Source organism: Eulemur rufifrons, chromosome 15, assembly GCF_041146395.1.
Source record: "Eulemur rufifrons isolate Redbay chromosome 15, OSU_ERuf_1, whole genome shotgun sequence".
Lineage (NCBI taxonomy): Eukaryota > Metazoa > Chordata > Mammalia > Primates > Lemuridae > Eulemur > Eulemur rufifrons.
The window spans coordinates 80032312-80054802 of record NC_090997.1 but is presented as its reverse complement, the minus strand read 5'-3'; the positions used below and the strand labels follow the sequence as shown (position 1 = coordinate 80054802).

The window sequence follows — 22491 nt, the reverse complement described above, 5'->3', positions numbered from 1 at the left end:
GCTTGCAGCCTAAAGGATTTTGTGTTGACTGGACTTCCCTAGGGGCATGGAACCAGAGCAAACCTCATGGTGTCAGTAAAGTACTTTTTATACAGGTGAAATAACCTCACAGTAGTTTGGGGATGAGTTATAGATGGAAAGAGGTTTTGCCACCTTCTACTCACTTTGCCTTGTTGAGGTTTTGGGTTGATCTGCAATATGACAAAAGCTTTGATACAGTATGTTTCTGCCTATCTGAAGCAGAGATGAAGAGAGAGCACATGAGGGCCGGGGATGCTGGGGGTGGGGGCAGAAGGGAGGTGTCTATATATTAGATTTACTGTAGGTTGTGTTGAGGCATGGAGGAGAGGAGTTAAAAAATGAAAGATATTAAACAAGATAAATGCCCCAAATTTACCTTACTATCTTACCTTTTAAATGTCATTCAAACTAAAGATTCCTTTATGGAGGAATTTTTAAAACTTATTGAAGCAAATAATTTTAATAATTATATAACTACTTGTTGCAATTGATAGATTCAGAGATAAATCCAAGCAAAAGCAAAGAGGACTCGAGAATTAAAATAGCGCTTACCTTGTAATTCTGACGTTTTGCCTGACTCCGGTGTTTCAGCTGGTCTTAGAGCTCCTCCTACTGGCCAGTTCCATGATCAGAGTATATCCTTCAAAACTGTGATTTGAGACCCTGGTTTAGTCCAGTTGGTTAAAGTTCAGAATACTTTCAGAGTTTGGTAAGAGTTTAAAAATGAGTTTATTTTATATGGTGATATTTTCAGAGCTCAATCAATATTCCTGTTCCTGTCAATTGTTTACATGCTGCTTGTTTATCTGTATGTGGGGGGTGGAATTCCATAAAGTTTTACCATTTATGTCCTAAAGTAAGCCAAAATTATCATTCTTTACTAGCTCCAATTGGTGTTGTGGACCAAAGTCTTATGAAGGATTTTTCTGTCTCTGCTGGAGAGATTTCAGCATATGACCCTGGAGTTGTCGGCATTGCCATGGTACAAGATGGGGATGGCAGGAGGGAAGTGAGAAGCCCAACTAAAGCCCCACATTTGCAACTCATTGAAGGAAAGGTATGGTATATTAGTACAGTCTGTGGTTTTAAACGTTCACGCAGACTAGAGGCTATCTGTTGCATTTTCTGTTTTAGAAACCAAATATTTAAAATTAGTCATTGTATGTTCTCTGTTGATAAAACTTCCCAACTTTCAAATATGTGTAGGCTCTTTCTGGCTTGGACTGTGGTCTCTAACCCTTTTTTTTTTTTTTTAAATTATTGTTCAAAGCAAAATATTTCTATGTAAATTATATTAATGCAAGTAAGTAATTTACTGGCCCTTTTGTCTGTCTTCATAATCTCTATATGAAAGATAAATCCCAAATTTATAAAAGCTATGATGATTTGGAATTTATATTTGGTTTGTTACAAGTGAATTTTAAATCGTAGCTTGTGTCTTGATTATTTTAATTACGTTGACTTGAATTTTCTACATGAATAAAAGTATTCTTTATGAAAATTTTTTTCATCAGTAATCTATAACTGATGAAGAAATTCTTAAGCAAAGGGTAATTGTTTTGTGAATAGTGAGAAGATGGTGTGTTGCCATTGGCTTTATTTTGTGCATACACCATAGTGAATGGAGCAGTAACCTATATTGTGTTCTCAAATTGGTCACTGTTGACTTACTACTATGCCAGTAAAATCACTTGAATATTGATTTGAAGAGTCTTTGAGTTCTTCAGATCTGCTTTCCATAGCTGCACCAAGAAAAGAGAAAAGAAATCATCCTATGGATTTATAATGTTTTCTAAGTTTTAACTTTGAAAATTTTAAAGACATGCAACATGAATTTATACAGAATCTGCTAAATAAAGTAGCTGCCAGTGCCTCAGGAATTCCTGTACCAACTGCCTCTAATGTTCAGCATGGAGGAGGTCTCAGGGACCATGTGGGCCCTGTCTTGTGCCACAAGGACAAATGCATCACGTAGCAGGTGACATTAAATTATTTGCATTCCATGATTAAAGAGTTTGTGACTATCATATTGAAAAATTATTTAAACATAATAGAAATCGTGTCCAACAAGGTATCCTTCAATTGCTGAGAAGTTGTCAGAATCATATTTTTATAATTATGCTAACAAGGCACCCAGGAGAGTGAAAACAGAAGATCTCAGCATTTCAGAAAGTCTCTCTTCCATTTTGCCTCGTTTGACACATTTAGTTTTTTTTTTTTTTTTTAAGTTCTTCTAAGTTTCAAAGGAAATCTTGCTTGTTTTCAGCAAATGACTGGATATGCTGGCATTTTTGCTAATGCTTTGAATGTCTGTCACCTACCAGGTTTAAAAGTAAATAATGCTGTTTGAATTTCATAGGATCTATTTGCAACCAGTTGGGAAATAATAGTTAAATCAGATACCTATAAATTTTATGTGATAAAAATAATCTAGTCTTTCCTCTTGAAAAATGGATCATGTAATTCATTTTTTTTAACAATACTGTGTTAATATGATCCCGACTTTAGAGTGAAAGTTTTCACTAACGTACCCATTTCTTCTTTTGTCCTCTTTCTCTCGCATTGTTTTGCCTTTGACTGTATCCGTTGTGTAATTTCACATTGAACCATGGGTTTGCTCTTGAGAGTAGACTGTTTCCATGTGCCCACCTTCACCACTCATCCACCGTGTTTCATCGTTTTCCCCAAACCTACTGCCAGTCCCTGAAATGGACTGGCTTTCAGACATTTCAGAGGAAGACCCCTTTGGGGAGGCCGACCAGATCACCCTAGACAGCTTAGAGGTCCTTTCCACAGGTGAAACATCAGAGCAGGGGGACCCTGAAGTTGCCATATCTGATTCGGTCTTGGATCCTACTGTAGTCCCTCCTCAGCCTGACTGTCCTTCTCCCGTCCATGAGAAGACTCCTAAAGCGGCTGATGATTCTGAATGTGGTTACTTCTTCAGTTTCTACAAATGTTTTCCCTCTGGCTTCCCCTCCCTTCTTGATGAAGATGGGTATCTTTCTTTCCCCAGCCTCCCCAAGGTCTGGGTCTCCTTCCTCCCCGCTGGTGTTCAGCACTATGTCCCCATCACTTCCCCATCATTCATTCCTTCCCTTATCCTCATCTTTGGGCTACTTCTCTCTGCTTCTCAGTCGGTTCCTTTTTCTCTCACCTTCTCCCTTCCTCTGGCTCTGTCCCTCTGCTATCTGGAGGCTAAAGCCACCTCCTTTAACGTTTCTTCTGACTGTGACTTGAATGACAAAACAGAGGAAGAGGAAGCAGTTGCTGACACTCCTACATAAGCTTGAATTTGTGGAGTCAACAAACCTTTATCTTTAACCTTTCCTAATATAGAGTGTAAACATGTGCATAAAGTTCATTGATTATCCTCAACATAGTATTATCTGCACATTTTCACATATAGTACATTTTAGTGCATGAAAAATAGGTGTAGACAGTTCTCTTCTATCCATATCTGTTGACCAGGTCCACACATTCCTAGTTCAGGGCAAAATTACAGGGTTATTTTATAAATATCTAGATCATACTAGATTTTTAACAAAAGGAGTGGGGGTGGAGGGAAACCTGTGTTGCCCATAACAATCGTACTGGGTCTCTCCATTTTACAGATAGATATTAATGCTGTTAATTTAGGATGGAAACTTTTGTTTCGATATAGAGTAGAACTTAGGCTGATGCAGTGGACATTAATTGTAATTGATGTGTTTTAGTAGAACTCCTTAGTATTGTTATTTCTCTTGTTAGAAATCCAAGCTCTTCCTTGAATTTATGAGGACGTACCTTTACTCCTGACATTTGTCAGTGTAATCTCAGAAACTCGCTATCTCCCTGTTATTGTAGCATTTGGGGACCAGATGAATTTTAACCAATTTTTTCCCCAACCCTAAATTTTGTAATTATATAAAAGAGTGACTGTCAGGGCTTTGAAAGGAAGAGCTGTTACCTTTAACAAATGTGTGTGAAAAATGAAACATGGATTTTTGAAAACTTAGATTGTATAACACTAGGATTGTGCCTCTTAGTGCTCTTTTATTTAAAATTAGGTGTCCGGTTTGAGGATTTTTACCCCTATATAAGACAATTTTTTTTCACGTTTACTATCTCTGCACTACTAAGTTAGTGTTAACATCTGCAGTAGGTTTTTGACAGTTTTGCTACATGTGGCCTGGAGATTTAGTGTTTCATTCTGTGGGTCCCATCAATACATAGAGTAAATCACAAAATTTAGAGCAAACCTAAAGAAAAATGTGAAGATAACACAATGAGTATGCATTGTAGGAGAAAACACACTTGTTAAAAAGTTTACCTGAGGAATACCAAAGATCAACATTTTAGAGATTTAAGTGTTGACCAAGGAATTGGAAGATGGTTCTTAACAGATTATTGAATGGCTGTGTCTCGTATTTCACTTCCGATAAAAAGATGCTGAGCTACCTGCTTAACCTCTCAAAAATACTATGAATGATTTTTAAAAACTAAGCATTTTGAACTCTCAGATTTGACACTATCATCCCAGTAAAGAAGGAAAGGAATATATGTTATGAATTAACATGTAAAGCTTAAAATGATCTTCTTTTGATATCAGAACCAAGATTTTTCATTCTCACTTTTCTTTTCCTTGAGTTAAAATTCAGTCCATATTTGTGTTAGTTTTAAACTTCCAAATTCATTTTTTTGGACAGATATTACTAAGAAATGTCCAACTATGAAAAACTGTTCTTGTTTAAAGAATTTTTTGAAAGAAAAGTGGCTGTATTTCAAAGATTATTTTTAAATACCCACCATTTTAATATGAAAGTAGCTGAATAAACCAGTTTTGTTCCCATGGAAAGAAATCCATATTAAAAAACTGAATACTAGGGTGAACATTTGTTCCATGATATAAAGCTAAAGACAAATATTATGCCTCACCCCATCACTAGTTGATTTAGACATTTCAAATTAGAACAGATTGAATGATGCCATTTTGCACTCTCATATTTTCATTCGTGAGTAAATTCATGAGTAAAAAAGTATTTGAAAAAGCACAATCTAGGGACTGAGAAAGAGCGAAGCTTCCCTTCTCCATTCCACCTTTGCAAAGGATCATTTCCATCATTTGTACAACACTGTAGGTGAAGAAAGAACAAAGTGGCTTAATATTCTGCGTCGTCTGAGGGCCAAACAATAAAGGTTGGTAACGCTAGCTCACCATTTAAGTTCAAATACAGCTTCTTTGCACGCATGGTGGAGTTTCCACTAATACTCCCCTTCTTTCTGGCCGTCTGCTGTGTGACTTTCAGGTGAAGATGGAAGAAGAGGAAACACAGCTGAAGGAGGTGGCTGTTTTTTTCCCCTAAAGTTAAATACTCACGGCTGTTGCCTGCCATTATTATTGTTGGGGGAGGATGCACTTTAGGGTTTATTTGTGAGTTGTGTTTGCTGTGGCTTTTAAGTTTTTAAGAATTTTTTTAGTTCTTTTTTTTTTTTTTTTAAATGTCTTAGACTGTCAAACTCTGGGTCATTTCTGGTGCTTGCTGATTGATACACTTATGTTTATTTGCCTTTTCCCCCTGTGTGTGATTTAATTTCACAGAAAAATTCCTTGAGAGTAGAAGGGGATAATATTTATGTCAGACATAGCAATTTAATGTTGGAGGTTTGTATGATCTAAGAAAACAACTCTGTCCTAATGGCTGCCCGGCTGCTGTGGACGGGAGGTCACGCACGCACACGCTGGCTGGCAATTTCCCTCGAGCACAGTGCATGGGACGCATGAGGGGACTTCAGCTCGGGAGTGCATGTTACCAGCCTGACTGTGTTCTTTTAAAGTGGCTTAGGTAGGAGTGTGTCCACTAGAAGTTCTCAAAGTGACAAGTGGGAAAATCAAAAGTTCTGTTTTGTCAAATGAATAAAGTTTTTATTCAATAATCTTGACGTCGTTGTACAGGTAAACCTGTTCTCTAATGGGTTATCTCGAGGGCATAGAATCTGAAGTAACATGAGCCCATCCTTAATATATTAACCAAAACAGATATTTGTTTGTTGATCTGGCATTAAATCATTTGAACTTCATCTGTGCCCACTTTTTTTCCCCCTAAAATCCTTGTGAGTAGGCATGCAGTCCACTTAACGTGTTCTGTTTGAGAGTATGCTAATTAAAGGAATTTTATTGATTAGAAAAAAAGAATGAGCAAGAGAGAGAGGATAAACAGAAAAGAAAGCCCAACCAATTAGCAACGTAAAATACGTTTCCCATGTCACATGAGAACATTTTTTTCCCTCTTATTTTAGGGGTACTATGTGGCAATGTATTTGACGGAGAACTGCAGCTCTCAGTAATCTGACTAATCTGGTTGCTTTTGGTAGCTTTGATAACTGATGGAAATGTATTTTTGCCTAATTTACTAAAATGCTATAAAGTGTATTAAATAACATGGCTTTGAACAAATGTAAGAAATGTGCCTGATCTCAAGCCACAGTCATTTTTACATGCCATGCAAAGATTTTTAGATTTTCATGAGTTTTTGCAAATGGCTATAGAAGCTCGTAGATGAGCAACTATGCTTGTGCATGAATATGGAATATCTAATTTTATCAGATGCATGACCTGTCCTTTGAGAGTGGGAAGAAAGCTATGATCCATAGGTGTCCCCATGATTTTTGAAATATAAGAAAACATTTAAAATTCAGTTAAACCATTTATTTCTTGAACACTAATTACCTTTTATTCCTACACATACTATTTATCAGAGCTAGTCTAAAAAAATCCCACAAACACCATTTATTGGGGCCTACTTCCATGAAAATTGACCTGGTAGTTTTTCTTGCATCTTTGTCTGTGTAAGGATCATTTGGTATATGGGGTGGCTGGGCCCCACTTTTGTGCTTGGCAAGTATATAAGACCAGTATGTGGTTCATGTATTTCATAAAGAGGCCAAACAGAAGCAGCCGCTGGGGCCGGGCGCGGTGGCTCACGCCTGTAATCCTAGCACTCTGGGAGGCCGAGGTGGGCGGATCGTTTGAGCTCAGGAGTTCGAGACCAGCCTGAGCAAGAGCGAGACCCCATCTCTACTAAAAATAGAAAGAAATTATATGGACAGCTAAAAATATATATAGAAAAAAAAAAATTAGCCGGGCATGGTGGTGCATGCCTGTAGTCCCAGCTACTCGGGAGGCTGAGACAGGAGGATCGCTCGAGCTCAGGAGTTTGAGGTTGCTGTGAGCTAGGCTGATGCCACGGCACTCACTCTAGCCTGGGCAACAGAGTGAGACTCTGTCTCAAAAAAAAAAGAAGCAGCCGCTGGAAGCATTAATTTTTATTCCTTAAGGATTATAAATCACCATTGGAATTTCCTGTGAAAAAAGTCAACCCTTGGTTTTTCCATTTTTGGGGGGATACGCTGGTTTGGCTTTTCCTTCAGGCCAACTGTGCTTCTGAGTCCACCTTTCTCTGTTTTATACTTGATATACTATGTTTGCAGAATGCAATTTTAGTAGCAACCTAATCAGAAAGGTAAATTTGCTAGAACAAAGTCATGGGCTGAGTTTCAAATCCAAGTATTAGGAAGAAGGGTTATTAGCTATTTTGATGATCAGTTCCATGGCTTCCCTCTAATAATATAAATAATTATTCCTTAAAAATTCTAAATAGAGGAATTAGAATCTTTTAAAATATAAATCATAGACAATTACACATTGAGACTTTATTTGCAAATTTTGATGAACTCACGGTTATTCATAGGTGATAGATAATATGGCTTTTGAGACTTGGCATTTTTCTTGCTTTACTATGTTTTTTAATCATAAGATTGCTTTGTCTTATTTTTTGGTTTTATTTTCTATTTTTGTCCTACTGGGTTTTTTCCTTTTGGATTTTCCCCCCTTTGTTACGTTACATATTGCTAGGATCTGGATAAGGCCCAGGAGGACATACTGAAACATCAGGCTAGCATTAGTGAACTCAAGCGCAATTTTATGGAATCCACACCTGAGCCGCGCCCTAATGAATGGGAAAAACGACGTATCACACCTCTGTCCCTACAGATACAAGGGGTATGTCACTAGCTATTTGTTGGCTATATGTCTCACTGCACCTGTTCAGTAAAAGTCAAGTTTGTTAAGCTCCTATGTTAATTCTCAGGAAGTTAAAAAATGTTCCCATTTAATTTTTTTTATGTGTAATTGCTAACAATTTTTTAAATACTAAGTATTTATTAACAATGTAAAACTTATTGGCCTAGTGCTTAGGTAGATTGTATGTTTTGAAATACTTTTGAAATAGTTTCAGAATAATTTCACTATTTTACTCAGGTAAATTGGTGGTAATGAATTGTTACATAGGACATTTTAGAAGCTAACATTGTATTTACTTTTTGCTGACTTCTAAAATAAGGATGTTTACTTAATAATTAAATCATTAATAATTAAAGGCATGTAGACAGTATTTAGAATACCTTAAGGTAATTACTGTGGATAATGAGTTAAACTAAGTCTGATGAGCCCTGTTGAAAACTGGCAAAATGTTATACATAATACAACGTAGTATCGAAACTTCCTAGTTATGAAATGAAGAAGTGTTTTAAAAACGTTTCAATCATACCATTTCTCCACACTCATTTTTTTTCTTTCCATGGTTTACTTCTCCTCACCACTAGTAAGTATGTATTGCCTTTAGAATATATTCTCAAAATATTTCTCTATTCATTCTTATCTACATATATTCCTCTGTGATGCTTCCAAATCCCTCCTGTTACTGACCAAGAACTTCCATGCACTCATTTATCATGCCTGAGGAGAATAGTGTTCATACTGTATTTAATCTACAGTTTCAAAAATTATATAAAGATAACATTATCCAACAGTCCCATCTTTCCCTTTTCAGCATCTTGTCTGACTTGAATGTTGCCAAATTATAGACATTTGATTTAGATATTCTAGTGCTATTTTGGTTCACCTTTCCTTAAAAAGCAAAGCTGTTAGTTGCTTTAAATTTCTAAGTTTGTGCCATTGAAAGGAAGATTGGTCTTGAAGAACAGATGAGCAAAAATCATTGCTGAACTGAAAAACAAAACTTTCAAAAATACAGAGATTTAAAACACCATGCATGGTCTTATGAAGTTGGATACAACTTAAATTCTTATTTTCAGATTTTTCTGAAGATAATCATGTCAATTTCAGCAGTCTATTCTAGAGTGGTGTGTTCTTTGGAGAAACAGTGCGATGACATGCCAAAGTTTTGGTCTTCCGTTATGTGCCCTTGCATCTGGTTTGTTCCACTGACCTACACAGTTGTTTTGTGTTTGTGCTGCTATAGGTGTAATGTATGTGTCTTATTTGTTGATTATGTCTATTGTTTAAAACAATAGAGAAAAGGAGACCATCTTTTCAAGGATATTTTATCCATGAAGGAGAAGTACCTGATGGGAGCAACACGGACAGTTGAAGAAAAAGCTCAGGAGGCGGACAAGGTGTTCACCTTGCATCCTTGGATCTGCTCTTGCTTTTTTCCCTTTTCCTTTTATTTCCATCCACAGCTATAGACATATTTATTTTTTCTTATGTGTCAAACTAAAAATTTTTTGGAAATAATTTTTTGAGCTTTTAAAAAGTTAAATTCCCACATATAGAAGCGTAGGATCACTGGGTGAGAAATACCATATTACAGAAGCACTTTACTTGAAAATTCAAAATTTGAAATGCAGAAACATCACCGAATTTAGGTGATAAATCATCCCTAATTTGATGTATGTGGCTGACAGTCGGGAAACTCTGATTTCACGTGAAAATGCGCTGTTTGTACAACACTTATGCACGCTGTGGTGTTAACACTTCATCTGTGCTTTAGGTTACTGTTTACTAATCACACATGGAAACCTTTTGAATTTGCATTTTTAAGATTTTTGATGGGGAAAACGATTTCGGTGCACCATAGCAGCCCCTCAGATCTTTCTCTGTGTTCTTGCATATATGAAATATCTGACATTAGGGAAGAAGTTAGCTTTCCCTTGCTATTATATCCTCATTCCTCTCTTTCTACTGATTTTGCTTAGCCAGCTGGTCAGTCTGTTTGCTGGGACTGGAAAGCGTGGAGTCTAGTGGAGACAGACAGCAGACATGTAAATTAGTAATTAGAAAATTGAGGGTACTAAGAATTCATTGTTAAGAAAGTGAGATACGATGTGTTGGGGGGATTGGGAAGGCTGCTTTACCATTGTGGTCAGGAGGAGATGGCATTGGAATCAAAACCTTAATGATGACAAGGAGGTGCACACGTCAAAATTTGTCAAGGTCCAAGGAAGAGCAAATACAATAGCCCCAATGCAGGAACTAGTTTAAGGAACTGTAAGACCAAATGATGAGGGTTTAGTGAATAAGGGGAAGCATGAAGGAAGGAAAGGTCAAAGAGGTTAGACCCCAGATCACATCAGGGTCTTGAAGACCATAATAACAGTTTGGAATTGTATTGTAGGAATGATGGGAAGCCTGGGAGAGTTTTAAGGTAAGTAAGTAGTGACATAATCCATATGTGTCTGACAGAAATCCCTCTGGCACTGGATGAGGAATGGATTATAGAGAGTGTGAATGAGAGCAGAGATCAGTAATGAAGAAAAAGTGTTTCCCTTCCACAAAGTAGGTTTTGTTGATCAGTGGAGAGTATTTGTCAGAGCACACCATGGGGTGGAAGGAGGCAAAATAAATGGAAATCCCCTAAACTGGAATTTGAGGTCTAGTTGAGATGAAATATTTCCAGAACACTGCAAATGAGAAGGATAATATCAAATCTAAACCAGGTGACATATTTCTATACTTTAAAGTTTAGCCTGAAATCCAAAGCCAATTAGACTTTGTGTATAATGAGGACTTTAAGATCATGTGGTTTGAAATATGTATTTTTAAATATCCTCCAGAAGCAAGCTGAGTGGCATCATTTGATCAAATTTAAGGTGATGATGTCCTTGGACTTTTTGCAGTAGAAAACTTTGGAATTTGGGTGGAGATTTTTAAAATTAATATTTTTCTGGATCTCATGTTTTAGGAATATACAAGATGTCTTATCATAGAAGGAATATACAAATGTCTTGTCATAGAAGTTATAATAAAGTGATATGTGAAATTTAAATCTGGAAAAGCTCCTAAGTGGTTTATCTACACTTGAAGTTACTGTTTTTTTTTTTCTGTTCCTTTCCTCTCCAACACATGCAGGAAAATATATACTTATTTGACATACATATGGATTGTTCTAGCTACTATCATCCATTGATCTACTCACACAACAAACATTTATTGACCACCTACATTGTATCTTTTTTTTCTTCAGATGATATACTATTACTAGCTGAAAGCATGTGAACACTTGAGTCTACAGAATGTCTTTTCAATTTCTGTCTTTGTTGTATCTTCATTTTGGTTTGATTTTTGTGTTTATCATTTATCTTTGAATTGTAATTCTTGTTGAAAGTAAAATTAAAAATTATTCATAAATGTATAATTTGTCCAAATTTCCATGATAGGGTTTTATAGATTTTTTTTAAAAAGCATAGTTGCCTGTTTAAAAAATAAATCTATTAAACTTGTTTGAACTATTTTGAGAGTAGAGCAGAAAATTGGGAACCAAGTCATTTAGTCTTTAAATGTGTAAATAACTATTGTATGTCTGTCCCCTTATGTATTGAGAGAATTATGACAATTTAAACTTGCATAAAATATTCCCTGATGAGTCCAATAGAGATTACATAGATTATAGTTTTAAGGTACTTTTAAAGTTATTTTATTGAATAATTAAATGCATGACACTTATTTAAACTCCCCAATGATCTCTTCCTGGGAGGGACACCCTTTCCACCCACCCTGCCCTTAGGGATGGTGTAATTATGGGCATGGCAATTAAGCTGAATTAGTCCGGAAGCTTTTTCTCCCCTGAATATTGCAAGTGCTTACCTCCCTCATCTTCACCTCACTCTCCCTACTCTTCACCCCTCCAGGCTCAACATCTGAAGGGGCATGTCAGAATGTCATTTATTTTTCTTTAAGATGTTTCAGTAGTGAAGTTAATTCAGAATTATTCTTGCACGCTTCTGACATGGGGCGGGGATTCATGGTGTCTCTTTACTATTGGCATTTTAGGTTTCTGAGGACAGTCCCCAGATTTCCTGCTGTCCCCTCACTCCAGTCAGAAACCATTCTTCGAGGTCCAGAAACATGAAGGTTAAATTTGCCGTAATAATTTTTCAGGGACAGATGATTTTTACATTGCTCATTGAGTTTGCAGCTCTGAGTTTGTCTTCCTATTTTGATTTTTTTTTTTTTACCTGTTTCTTTTTGCCCCCCAGAAAGGACTATTTATTTATCCCATGGCATATTTAGCATGTCTGAGGAAATTACTGTGGGTTGCTGTTGGAATGTTTGTTGTGCATAGAGTGAAAGTGTGGAGAAGGGAAGAGAGATCTTAGGAATTGGAGTGGTAGGACAAGGCCTTGCACAAAATGTGGAATATTAAGTGGGCCTCAGAGAGGTGGCAAAATTGGAAAGGCCCAGAGTGCCTGGGGAGGGACACTGGAAGCAGGAAGGGTAGGAGTGCGGAAGCTCTAACACAGGAATAAGCATTTCAAGTCCACGGGCCCCTCAAGAAGCAGTCTGTGCAGAAAGAGGCCAAGCAGCTACCGCAGGAATAGACGAAATAGTGTTTGGGTAGGTGGGTTGTGTTCAGTTTGTAGTAAAGCTTCAGTGATAAATCAAGCTGTTTTCGCTGGTGTCTGTGGGTTACAGCTACAGAGATTCTCAAGCTGGGTGGAAAACACGTTCAGGCAAACCTCCACAACAGCCTGCTGCAGAAATCTTTCAGAATCCTCATCTTTCTTCCATTGTATGCTGTTCTGTTATTCTTTCTTGTGTAACCTTTCCTTCCTTCAGTAGGTCACTGCTGTCTGTCCTGACTTATTGTTAATTCTTTGCTTTTCCTTTTCTGACCTCTCTAGAGCCTAGAAGAGGAGATAACATCCATTTTGTTTAGTGAAAAGGGCTTTTCTGATAGCGTGAAAGCCACCTTCACTTCAGCCACCGCTTGGACAGCAGAGGGCGCTGTTGTGAACGCTAATGCACCTTCTGAAAAGCTTTCTTCCTCGCCCTTCTCACACTTGCCTGAGGTGCATTTTACTTTGTTTCCCCTGTTTTAAAAGCCACATCTGAGAGTGATTTTCATTTTTTGAATATTCAGGCACCCTTCCCTCTGTTGCTTTCATTAGTGAAATTAACTTTCCTGGGAGAAACATTCAAGAAACAATGAATTTGGACATGAGGAAAAGATACAGATTGGATGTATCTGCTTCTTTTGGTCAAAATAAAAAAGAAAAATCTGCCTAAATTTAGAGAATCATGTAAACCATTAAGGCCCAGAGTCTGAGTTGTTAAGCAGAAGGAAACCTCCAACCAAGTAGAAGCTAAGTATGCTTTGCAGAGTTAAAGTTTTCAAAACACAAATTTCAAGCATCTATGATAGCTTGTGAATTTTAAAATTCTGTTTTTATGGAAAATTTTGAAGTGCCTTCCATGAAATAATTGTTTTGAATGACCCTAAAGATTTCCCTTAACTTGGGCAAAACCCATCCAGCCATTTGAGGTTAAGAAATAATAGTAATAATTTACTGAACTGTAATAATAATGAAATGTCTTTTTTGGAAATGCTGGGATCACTGGGTATCTTTATTATAAGGAAGCTTATAAGTAGTTAAATGTTACCTATTTATCAAAATAAATTGAAAGTTTTCCAGTTTTAATGTCTAAAACTTCTGGGTTTTCAACAAAACTGGAAAGATGACTCTCTTATTCTGTAACATGATTTACATGGTATTAATTTTGAACAAAGAAAGCATACCCCAAGCATGCATTTAAGAATAATAGGGCAGATCAAAGAGAGTTTGTGAGTATATGCCAATAGGTGCTGCAGAGAAGTGTGCCATTTTAGAATCTTTGGCTCATGGTTGCCCATGCCTCTGGGAGAGATGAACACACTCCTGCTATCTGTTGTGGGAAACAGCTCCAGTCCAGTTAGTATCTGGAGGGTTCAGAGGCGTAGTGCCCTTCCCCATTCAGCGTGGAGACACCTTCTTGAATAAATAGGCCTACCGTCTCAAGCTGAATTAGTTTTAAGTTAGATCACAGGCAGTAGTACCACCTCTATGTCAAAAAGTTGGCTATGCTTTAGTTGTATCAATGTAAAGGAGCCTTTTTTAAATAAGTGTAAGAAAAATTTGAAGCTTTTAAAATAAACTCCATAACAAAGTTTCTAGCCTAGTTAATACTACCATAGCATAGTAATTTGTTATTAATGTATTCAGCCAACAGGTATTTATTGAACAGTTAGGTGCTATATTATTCAACTAGAAAAAATTAATTTAATCCCAAGAAGTAGATGTCTGCAGGGGTTAGGAATGAGAGTCTCAAATAATAAACTGGATTCATGTCAGATTTCAGAGATGCTGGTGAAGAGCTAAATTGTGAGAGAAAACACTCGTAGCCATCATTGACACCCACCCTTAAGTGCAATATCCCCTTTACTGATCTCTGGTACAAAGTGCTATGTTAATAACCATTCCTCAAGTGAACATTTTTGTGTTAATAGCCATCTGAGGCCAACTATAATTTTGCAAATTAAAGCCGTTTTTTAAAAGAACCAGCAAAAAAAAACAAAGGTTCCATCTCCATAATGCTATATTTATTTAGGAAGCAGAGTTCCAGACTAGGCTTTATAGTCTGATTAAAACCAAAACTGTCTAATAGGTTTAGAAAGTTTTAAAATGATTAGTAAGCTTTGGTATAATTCCATTTTCTTTTAAAACCTTTTCAACAACAGAAGTAGAACTTACGGGTATAACTATACTAAAAGCATTTTACCTCTTTGGGATGATGTTGGCTGTTTTGTGTTTTTGTTTCTTTTTGTAAGCTTTTTGGCATTTGTCTGGATTGTCCTTTATGTGACCTTGAGCAAAGGTTTTTGTAGATGTTGATTCTTGCTGTTCTGTCTTTGCAGTGTCAGATGTTTGTTTCGGTGGTTGTTGAGGTACAACTGTATTGATTTTGTGTCCTCGGTTGCTTTTTGTTCTGCAGACACGTGCTCCCGAGTCAGAAGGGCCTTGCACTGGAGCCAGGGATGCTGTTAAGGTTCTCCCCTTTTTCCATGTTCACACCATTGCCTGACGTTTCGCATTGCCTCACATTTTCCCCGCTTCCCTTCCAGTCAGCCATCATAATCATCTTTGTTTTTCTCCATGACATGAATCTGCCATCAGTTAATTTGGGTTTTCCGTTGTTTTTATTTATTCACATATTTTTGTTTTCCTTCGTCCATTCTTTTTTGTACAGAGTTCACATGAGACTCTGAATGTAGTGGAGGAGAAGAAGCGGGCAGAGGTTGGGAAAGACGAAAGAGTAATCACAGAAGAAATGAATGGTAAAGAGATCTCACCTGGGAGTGGTCCTGGGGAGATTCGTAAGGTGGAGCCTGTGACACAAAAAGACTCCACCTCCCTGTCTTCTGAGAGCAGCAGCAGCAGTGAGAGTGAGGAGGAAGACGTGGGCGAGTACCAGCCCCACCACCATGTGACCGAGGGCACCATCAGGGAGGAGCAGGAGGATGAAGAAGAGGTGGAGGAAGAGCCCGGCCGAGCAGCCAAGGTAGTAGAGAGGGAGGAAGCAGTGCCCGAAGGCAGCCCAGTCATACAAGCAGGTGCCAGTGTAATCACAGTAGAAACAGAGATCCAGGAAAACGTAGGTGCCCAAAAGGTATCTGGAGAGAAGAGTGTAAATGAAGGCGGTCTTAAGCAAGACGTGGGAGAAGAAACGGAGGAAGAGCAACATAAAGTTAACGGAGAGGTGTCCCATGTTGACATTGATGTTTTGCCACAAATTATTTGTTGTTCAGAGGTAAATGGGAGTCCCGAGTGGGAGCTAAACTCTAGGGCTATCTCTCAGGTGGGGGACTCCTGCCTTTCTTCTCCTGTCCTCCCAATTCTCCTTCAGCTTTTTCAGCAAGAATCTGATTTGTATCTCTCTTGGGAGAAAGGGGGAAAGCACCGCTTTGTGGATTCTCTGCCAGCTCAGCTCGGCTCCTGGTTTCTAGCTTCCTTACTGCAACTGGGTCACCTCTAGGGTAAACTTTCCTACAACCACCATATCATTTTTCCTTCCTTTTCACGGTTAAAGTTTTCTTTGCATGTTTTGGTTGTTTCCAACTGTTTTGTCTTTAGTTGCACTGCTTCCTCACACTAAATGCTTTTTTTTGTTGTTGGTTTAATTGGAAAAATGTATATGTAATGTTGAAAAAAATGGTCAGTGTGAGTGTGTGTGCTCCTGTTGTTATGATTGGGTTTGACATCTAGGCTCATTCTCTTACTCTTCAACTTCAGATTTTTAGAAATGACAGCAGGATCTGATTACCATGGTGCTCTGAATGCAGTATCCGGCAGTGATGAGAACATTATTTCTTCAATGCCACTGTGATTTCTGTTTTCAGATTCCAGGGATTACATGGTTTGGTTAAGAGCCTTTTCTTTCTTTCCAGGCAGCCAGAGGCTAGACTGTATGATAAGAGAATGCCCTTCTCTTCTCATTCTTCCAAATGTTAATTCTGGATTATTTGCAAGTTGATTATATGTTTTGTGGGTTATCTACATTGGATATGAGTCTTTTCCTTTTCTTTGCAAGAAAGAACTTTTCAGACTCAAATTAAATCTTGGTCACTAGTTGCAGTGTCTCTCATTTGAGAGTTAGGCTGAGGGAGGGTTTAATTCCATTGTAATATTCTTGATTCTGATATTAAATGCCCACAATATAGGGATTTATCCATATTTTGCTCTTTGATGAGGTGGAAAATCTTGAAGTTACTTTGTCTTGAAATACTTAAGTGGATTTTTATTTTTGCTTTTAAACTTCCTATTTCACTTCAGAGAAGATATTTCAAGAGTCTTTGAATGCTTTGGACTATTATTTTCTGCATTTAATATACGGTCGTTCCTCTTTAAATAGTCACACCCATTGGGAATTTTCTCACAAAGAAAATACTGTAGTATTTTGGTAGCAGTATAGTCTGATGTTGTATTAAACATACATGCTGAGCAGACTACAATATTGTTAAGCCATAGAACCTCTCCTTTAATATTTTAAATTGTTCAAAACATTAATGCAATATTAAGTCATTTTAGATGTAGTATTTTAACTCATGTAATATAGAATAAACACTTTAAGTTTTAGACAAGTATAATTGAAAACAATCATACTTGAAGATATCCTTTCTGAAAATTATATGTCTATTGCCAATAAGGCAGAAGGCTTTTTGGGGAGAAAAGTAAATCTCAGCCTCTCTAGCTGGTGTGCCAAGTAAAGGCAATGAGCCTTCACACAAGCCATGTGGTTTTTAAACTGCAATAAAAATAGAAGCAGGTCACTTCACATAGTTCATTCTGGTTTTTTTTCAATTTATTATTACTTGCCCAAAGCTAAACTCTCTCTCTCTCCCTCTCTCTCTCTCTCTAAAATATATATCTGTACACTAGGCTTGACATTTAAATAGTTTGAGACCATCATAATTTGAAGAGTAACATAATGTAGGAAGCTATTATGTTAGTTTATTTTTATATATGTGTATATGCACGTATACATATATTCATATACACGTGTGTATATGTATATATGTACACATGTATGTGTATATATGTGTAATGTGTATATATCACATATATTTGAAGGAAAGTTTTTCTTTTTTATCTTTTGTTTTAGATTATTTGCTTTTATTCTTTTGTGCATGAGTGTGTGCTTGGTTATGTTTCTTACAATTATTTTTGAAGGTTCCATTAAGCACTTTTACTTTATTACTTCTAGAATTTATTTTTCCCTTCCTCTTCCACCTCAGCCACCAGTGGTAAAAACAGAGATGGTAACAATTTCTGATGCCTCACAAAGGACAGAAATCTCCACCAAGGAAGTCCCCATTGTCCAAACTGAGACCAAAACCATCACATATGAGTCTCCACAGGTACAAAAGCTCTATAGACATGGACTATTTCTTTCTTCCACTTAAAAATACGTCTGTGTTTTCATTCTGTCTTCTCCTAGTTGACGTGTTTCTGGCTTTAAAACTGTACTTCCACAATAACATAATTTGCTGTGTTGCTGTCTTAGATTGAGACAGAGAGGGGCAATTAAGTTGGTAACCTAGTAATTATAGGAGGACCATACACACGATTATTTAGGACAGACAATATCAATCTTGTTCCTATCATTGTAAGCCATTTCTGGCCTGATGTATCCAAGAATGTTTGTACACAAACATTGAGAAATAGATCATCTTACAAAGTTTATTGGATCGGATATAATTGTGGATTAGAAGGATTTAGGCTCTTTTCCCTCTCTAATTCCATGAAAACAGACCCAATCAACTCATACTTGCTTATAAATAAAACATACATGCACACACACACACACACACACACACACACACACCTGTGCTTCTCTTTCATGTGGGATTATTTTCGGAAGACTTTTGTAGTAATTTGATATGTAAACTGTGATATTATGTGTCTAAATAATTATCAGATGTGTGTGTTCGATTTTAGGTTTTTACACATTGGTTTTGTAAAGATTTGAAATAAATGCTAAGATGTTTAACATTAAGAGTAATAAAAAAAGGAAAGTATTCATCATTTCAAAATGGAACTATTTAAAAATATATACAATAAATATTTTCTCTACTGAGTTGAACCCTCCATAGTAGGATTGTATCACGGTAGAGGACGGCAAATGATTGCCTTCTCAAATTGTTTTTTTAAAAGGTTTAATGCATGCATGCGTGAAACATTTCTCAATTATTTTAGGTATGCTATCCATATGTGTGCATACATACCATTTACATACAAATAGATTTCCTAGGAATGGTTGTGGGGGGGTCATTACTCATGCGTCTATATTGTGGTAAGTACCCAAATAAAGAAATACAGGTGCATCACCCACGTTTGAGACAGGTTTCCTCTTAACTTATGGTCAGAAAGGCTCTGGACCTTCTGGTTATTTCCTTGTGTCAGTGTCAGGAAACAGAAGGCAAATATGTTTGGTAATCTCAATATAAACTATGTTAGGTTATTAATTTGCTTCATTATTTCCCCTGGTAAACTCTAGAACCTTCTGCCTCTTCTAGTATCAAAAAAACCCAAGTTAAGCCTATTTTAACATGTGCATGGGATTTATATAAAATATATACAGAGGCACATGCATACCTGCAATATTGAAATATATATGTACCCGTATGTATACTCACAACCCACAAATTACTACAGGAACAATGTAATTTTTATCTACTAGAGATAAGCAAATAACCAAATCATATAGGTTCAGTCAATCTTAGTCAGGTTGTGTTGCTTAGTTTCTGAGAAAATGTTTATCTTTACCCACCTGTGCTTAAAAAACAGTAATAAACTCAGCACTTCTTGTCACTGTGGAAATTTCTCTGCCTGGATCTTTCACTTCCTTTCATGGCCTTCTGCAAATGTCCCTCAGACAAGTTCTGCCAGGATTCCTTTGTAGCTTTCAATCCCACCGTCTCCTTCCGTTCCTCCTCTTGTCTTTTCTCACAGGGTTTGCTTCTCCATGTGCATTTGGCCTTTTGTCTCTATTCCGTTTTAAATGCCAGCCACTCTCCTGGACAGTAAATTAGCACTGCAATATGCAAAGGACAGGTGGATAATATCACCTGCCAACTGCATAGAATTTAAAAGATGCGTGTTTGAAGGGGTGGGGTCTCTCTGACAATATAATGGAAGTTAAATATTACTTTGTATTTTCCCCCCAATTATCCAAAGATTGATGGCGGGGCCGGTGATTCGGGCACGTTACTGACCGCACAAACCATCACAGCTGAGTCCGTGTCGACAACGACAACCACACACATCACCAAGGTAAAGCAATCTAGGGGAATCCTATGGAGAGGATGGTACATTGCAAACAGGATCTTTTCTGAATTGTTTCTCTCTTCCTATACACACTTCCAAGTAATACACAGAGAGTGCCAGTGGAATAAAAATGCCTTGATTTAAAGTGAGAAATTAGGCTCCATTGATAAATGCATGTAAATCAAATTGCAATTTTGTAAAGTACAAGGGAGTAAAAAGGTGTTATGAATAGCTATAAGACAGCTAGAGGAGCAGAGATAATATAATTTGTAATTTATAAAAACAAAAAAATTTATAAAAACAAACCTGTGCTGCTACTTTTATTAAACCAGCCCTCCTGACTTAAGCAAGTGGATGAAGGCCATCGTCCAAAATTTTCTACAGGTGTTCAAATAATGTGAATTTTCATTTATTTAAGATCAGTGGTATATTGATTTGGGGCATTTTTCTGGATCATTCTCTGTATGTTTAACACTGGGTAACTAGTGTGGCCCTGAATCAGGAGCTTCAGCCTCACCTGGGGACTTGTTAGAAGTGTAAATACTGTGGCCCCATCCAGAGCTGCTGAAACCCTGGGAGTGTTTTTTAGGACATTTCCAGGTGATTCTGATGGGTGCTCAAGTCATCGAATTTCTAACTCCAGCCTTATTTTCCACTGTTGCCTTTTGCTTCTACTTTTCACATACGATTAGTGCTTAAAGGTCTCGAATGTGTCATGGAGTGCCTTTGCCACTCCATGTTTCAAAAACAATTTAAAAAAAAGCAAAAAAAAACTTTGTAAATTGAAAAATGCCACATAAATGGAGGGTGCTATTGGTGCTCATTTAAAAACATATCTAGTTATTAAAGCTAGTGATAAGCATTGCTTCTTACAGTAAAATGCCATCACTTGTTACCGAGTGTGTAAATTTATCATAGTGTAAAGGTTGGGTATGTCCGCTTTCCGGACAGTGCGGTATTTGCTAATTGTCTGTTTACAAGCTCACGGCCAAATGATCCCTCAGCCTTATCCAGTGTGCCCCAGGCTCTGTCAGCTTACACCGATTCTGTGAGGCAGTTCACCCAGGGGCTCCCTCCCCCGGACTCCCCCAAAGCCTTTGTTCCGCCATGCTCTGTGTCCATGTGCACAGCTACAAGTGGAAGCTGTACTCAAGCATTTAACAAAAATGTCACCCATCTTCCAAATCTTAAACCAAATTCAAGTCCTATTTTTTGTTATCGCATAAGAACAAAATCACCAAATGAATTTGTGTGACCAGAATCAAGCAGTCGAAATTATTTCATCAAAGAATTTCCCAAACCTAAAACATACAACTGAATTGTTAGAATTCCTTATAACTCTACCAATACCAATGTTTCTTCTTTCTACTCTTCTTTTTAAAAATGGGCCAACTATGAGTAAAGAAACTCAGGAAATTATGACAGACTGTCCCAGTGGAACTGCTTGGATTAAATTGCATCAGTCCCATCTTAATCTCACCTGAAGTTTGTTAAGTTAGTTTTAGGGTTGCTTTCAGTGGAGGGATATTTGTGGATGCTACAACTTTAATAGTGGGATTTTCTATTGAGCTTAAAAATAAATTACATCACGTTTAATGATTATTTAGAACATCAGTTTTCTACCACTGTGTGTGGCATCACAGAAGTCAGGTTTAGGTGGGCGCAATCTCTTTTCTCCGACTGTGTAAACATGCTTCAGTGATGGATATTTTTTCTTCTTCTCATATATGATCTTTAGACTGTAAAAGGTGGCATATCTGAAACAAGAATTGAGAAACGCATCGTGATCACAGGAGATGCAGATATTGATCACGACCAGGTAAAGAATTTAAGTTCTAGATCTAAACAACATTGTTTTCTAAGTTTTGCATCTATCATCATGCTACATCCCTGTGTAAACCCTTTCTCTCAGTGCCTCCTGGATAAAGTCCACCTCCTAATCAGGGCACAGAGACAATTCACAGCCTGTCCTTTCAGCTTTCCTACCTCTGGATCAACATAAAACTTAGATTGCCATTTATTTTCCACTGGCTTTACATGCACTTTGGGGTCAAAATAATCTGAAGGTTTCTGGCAACCATTAGATATTCATATGGCCTGGTTTAAAGGCAAGTTATCAAATATTTTTTAAGTGAATGGCAGTTTAATGATAAGGGCTTCCAAAAAAATGGACAAAGCCTCTAAGCTTGACTTAATCCTACTTTCAGGAACTTTTCAAGTATTTTTTATACCATTGGAAAAGCTGGGCCATTTACTACCAGGTGTTTTTCCCTAATTATTACTATTATCAGGGTGGGGGGAGGTAATTTAAGGTCTTTTACAAAGTGAAAATTTACATTGATTTTGAAAAATTTTTAGAAAGAATCATGCTTCTATTCTAATGTTAAGTTTGGCAGTGTATATGGCTTTGAACAGGTGATGAATGGAACTGCTGGAGACTTTGAGAGCAGCTTTTCTTTTTTCTGAGTGATTTCAACTCAGATTTAAAGGAGACCAAGCTGTTTTCGTTTGTAGCAACTTGAAGAAAAGGGAAAAAAAAATATTCAA

The 22491-nt window shown here is 37.2% G+C and overlaps 1 protein-coding gene across 5 annotated transcripts in view; it reads left to right on the top strand.

The window, feature by feature from the left end:
• The window catches only part of EPB41L2 (erythrocyte membrane protein band 4.1 like 2), a 197501-nt gene that overhangs the window by 157545 nt on the left and 17465 nt on the right, over positions 1-22491 (top strand). For 3 of the 5 annotated variants that reach the window (XM_069488683.1, XM_069488684.1, XM_069488685.1), the window contains exons 12-20: positions 906-1078; positions 5603-5665; positions 7916-8062; positions 9376-9477; positions 15113-15166; positions 15368-15928; positions 17913-18035; positions 19855-19950; positions 21683-21763. In XM_069488683.1, the coding sequence (XP_069344784.1) occupies positions 906-1078; positions 5603-5665; positions 7916-8062; positions 9376-9477; positions 15113-15166; positions 15368-15928; positions 17913-18035; positions 19855-19950; positions 21683-21763 (1400 nt within the window). The remainder of the gene's footprint in view (positions 1-905; positions 1079-5602; positions 5666-7915; positions 8063-9375; positions 9478-15112; positions 15167-15367; positions 15929-17912; positions 18036-19854; positions 19951-21682; positions 21764-22491) is intronic. The other 2 variants (XM_069488686.1, XM_069488687.1) reach the window with 2 other exon arrangements.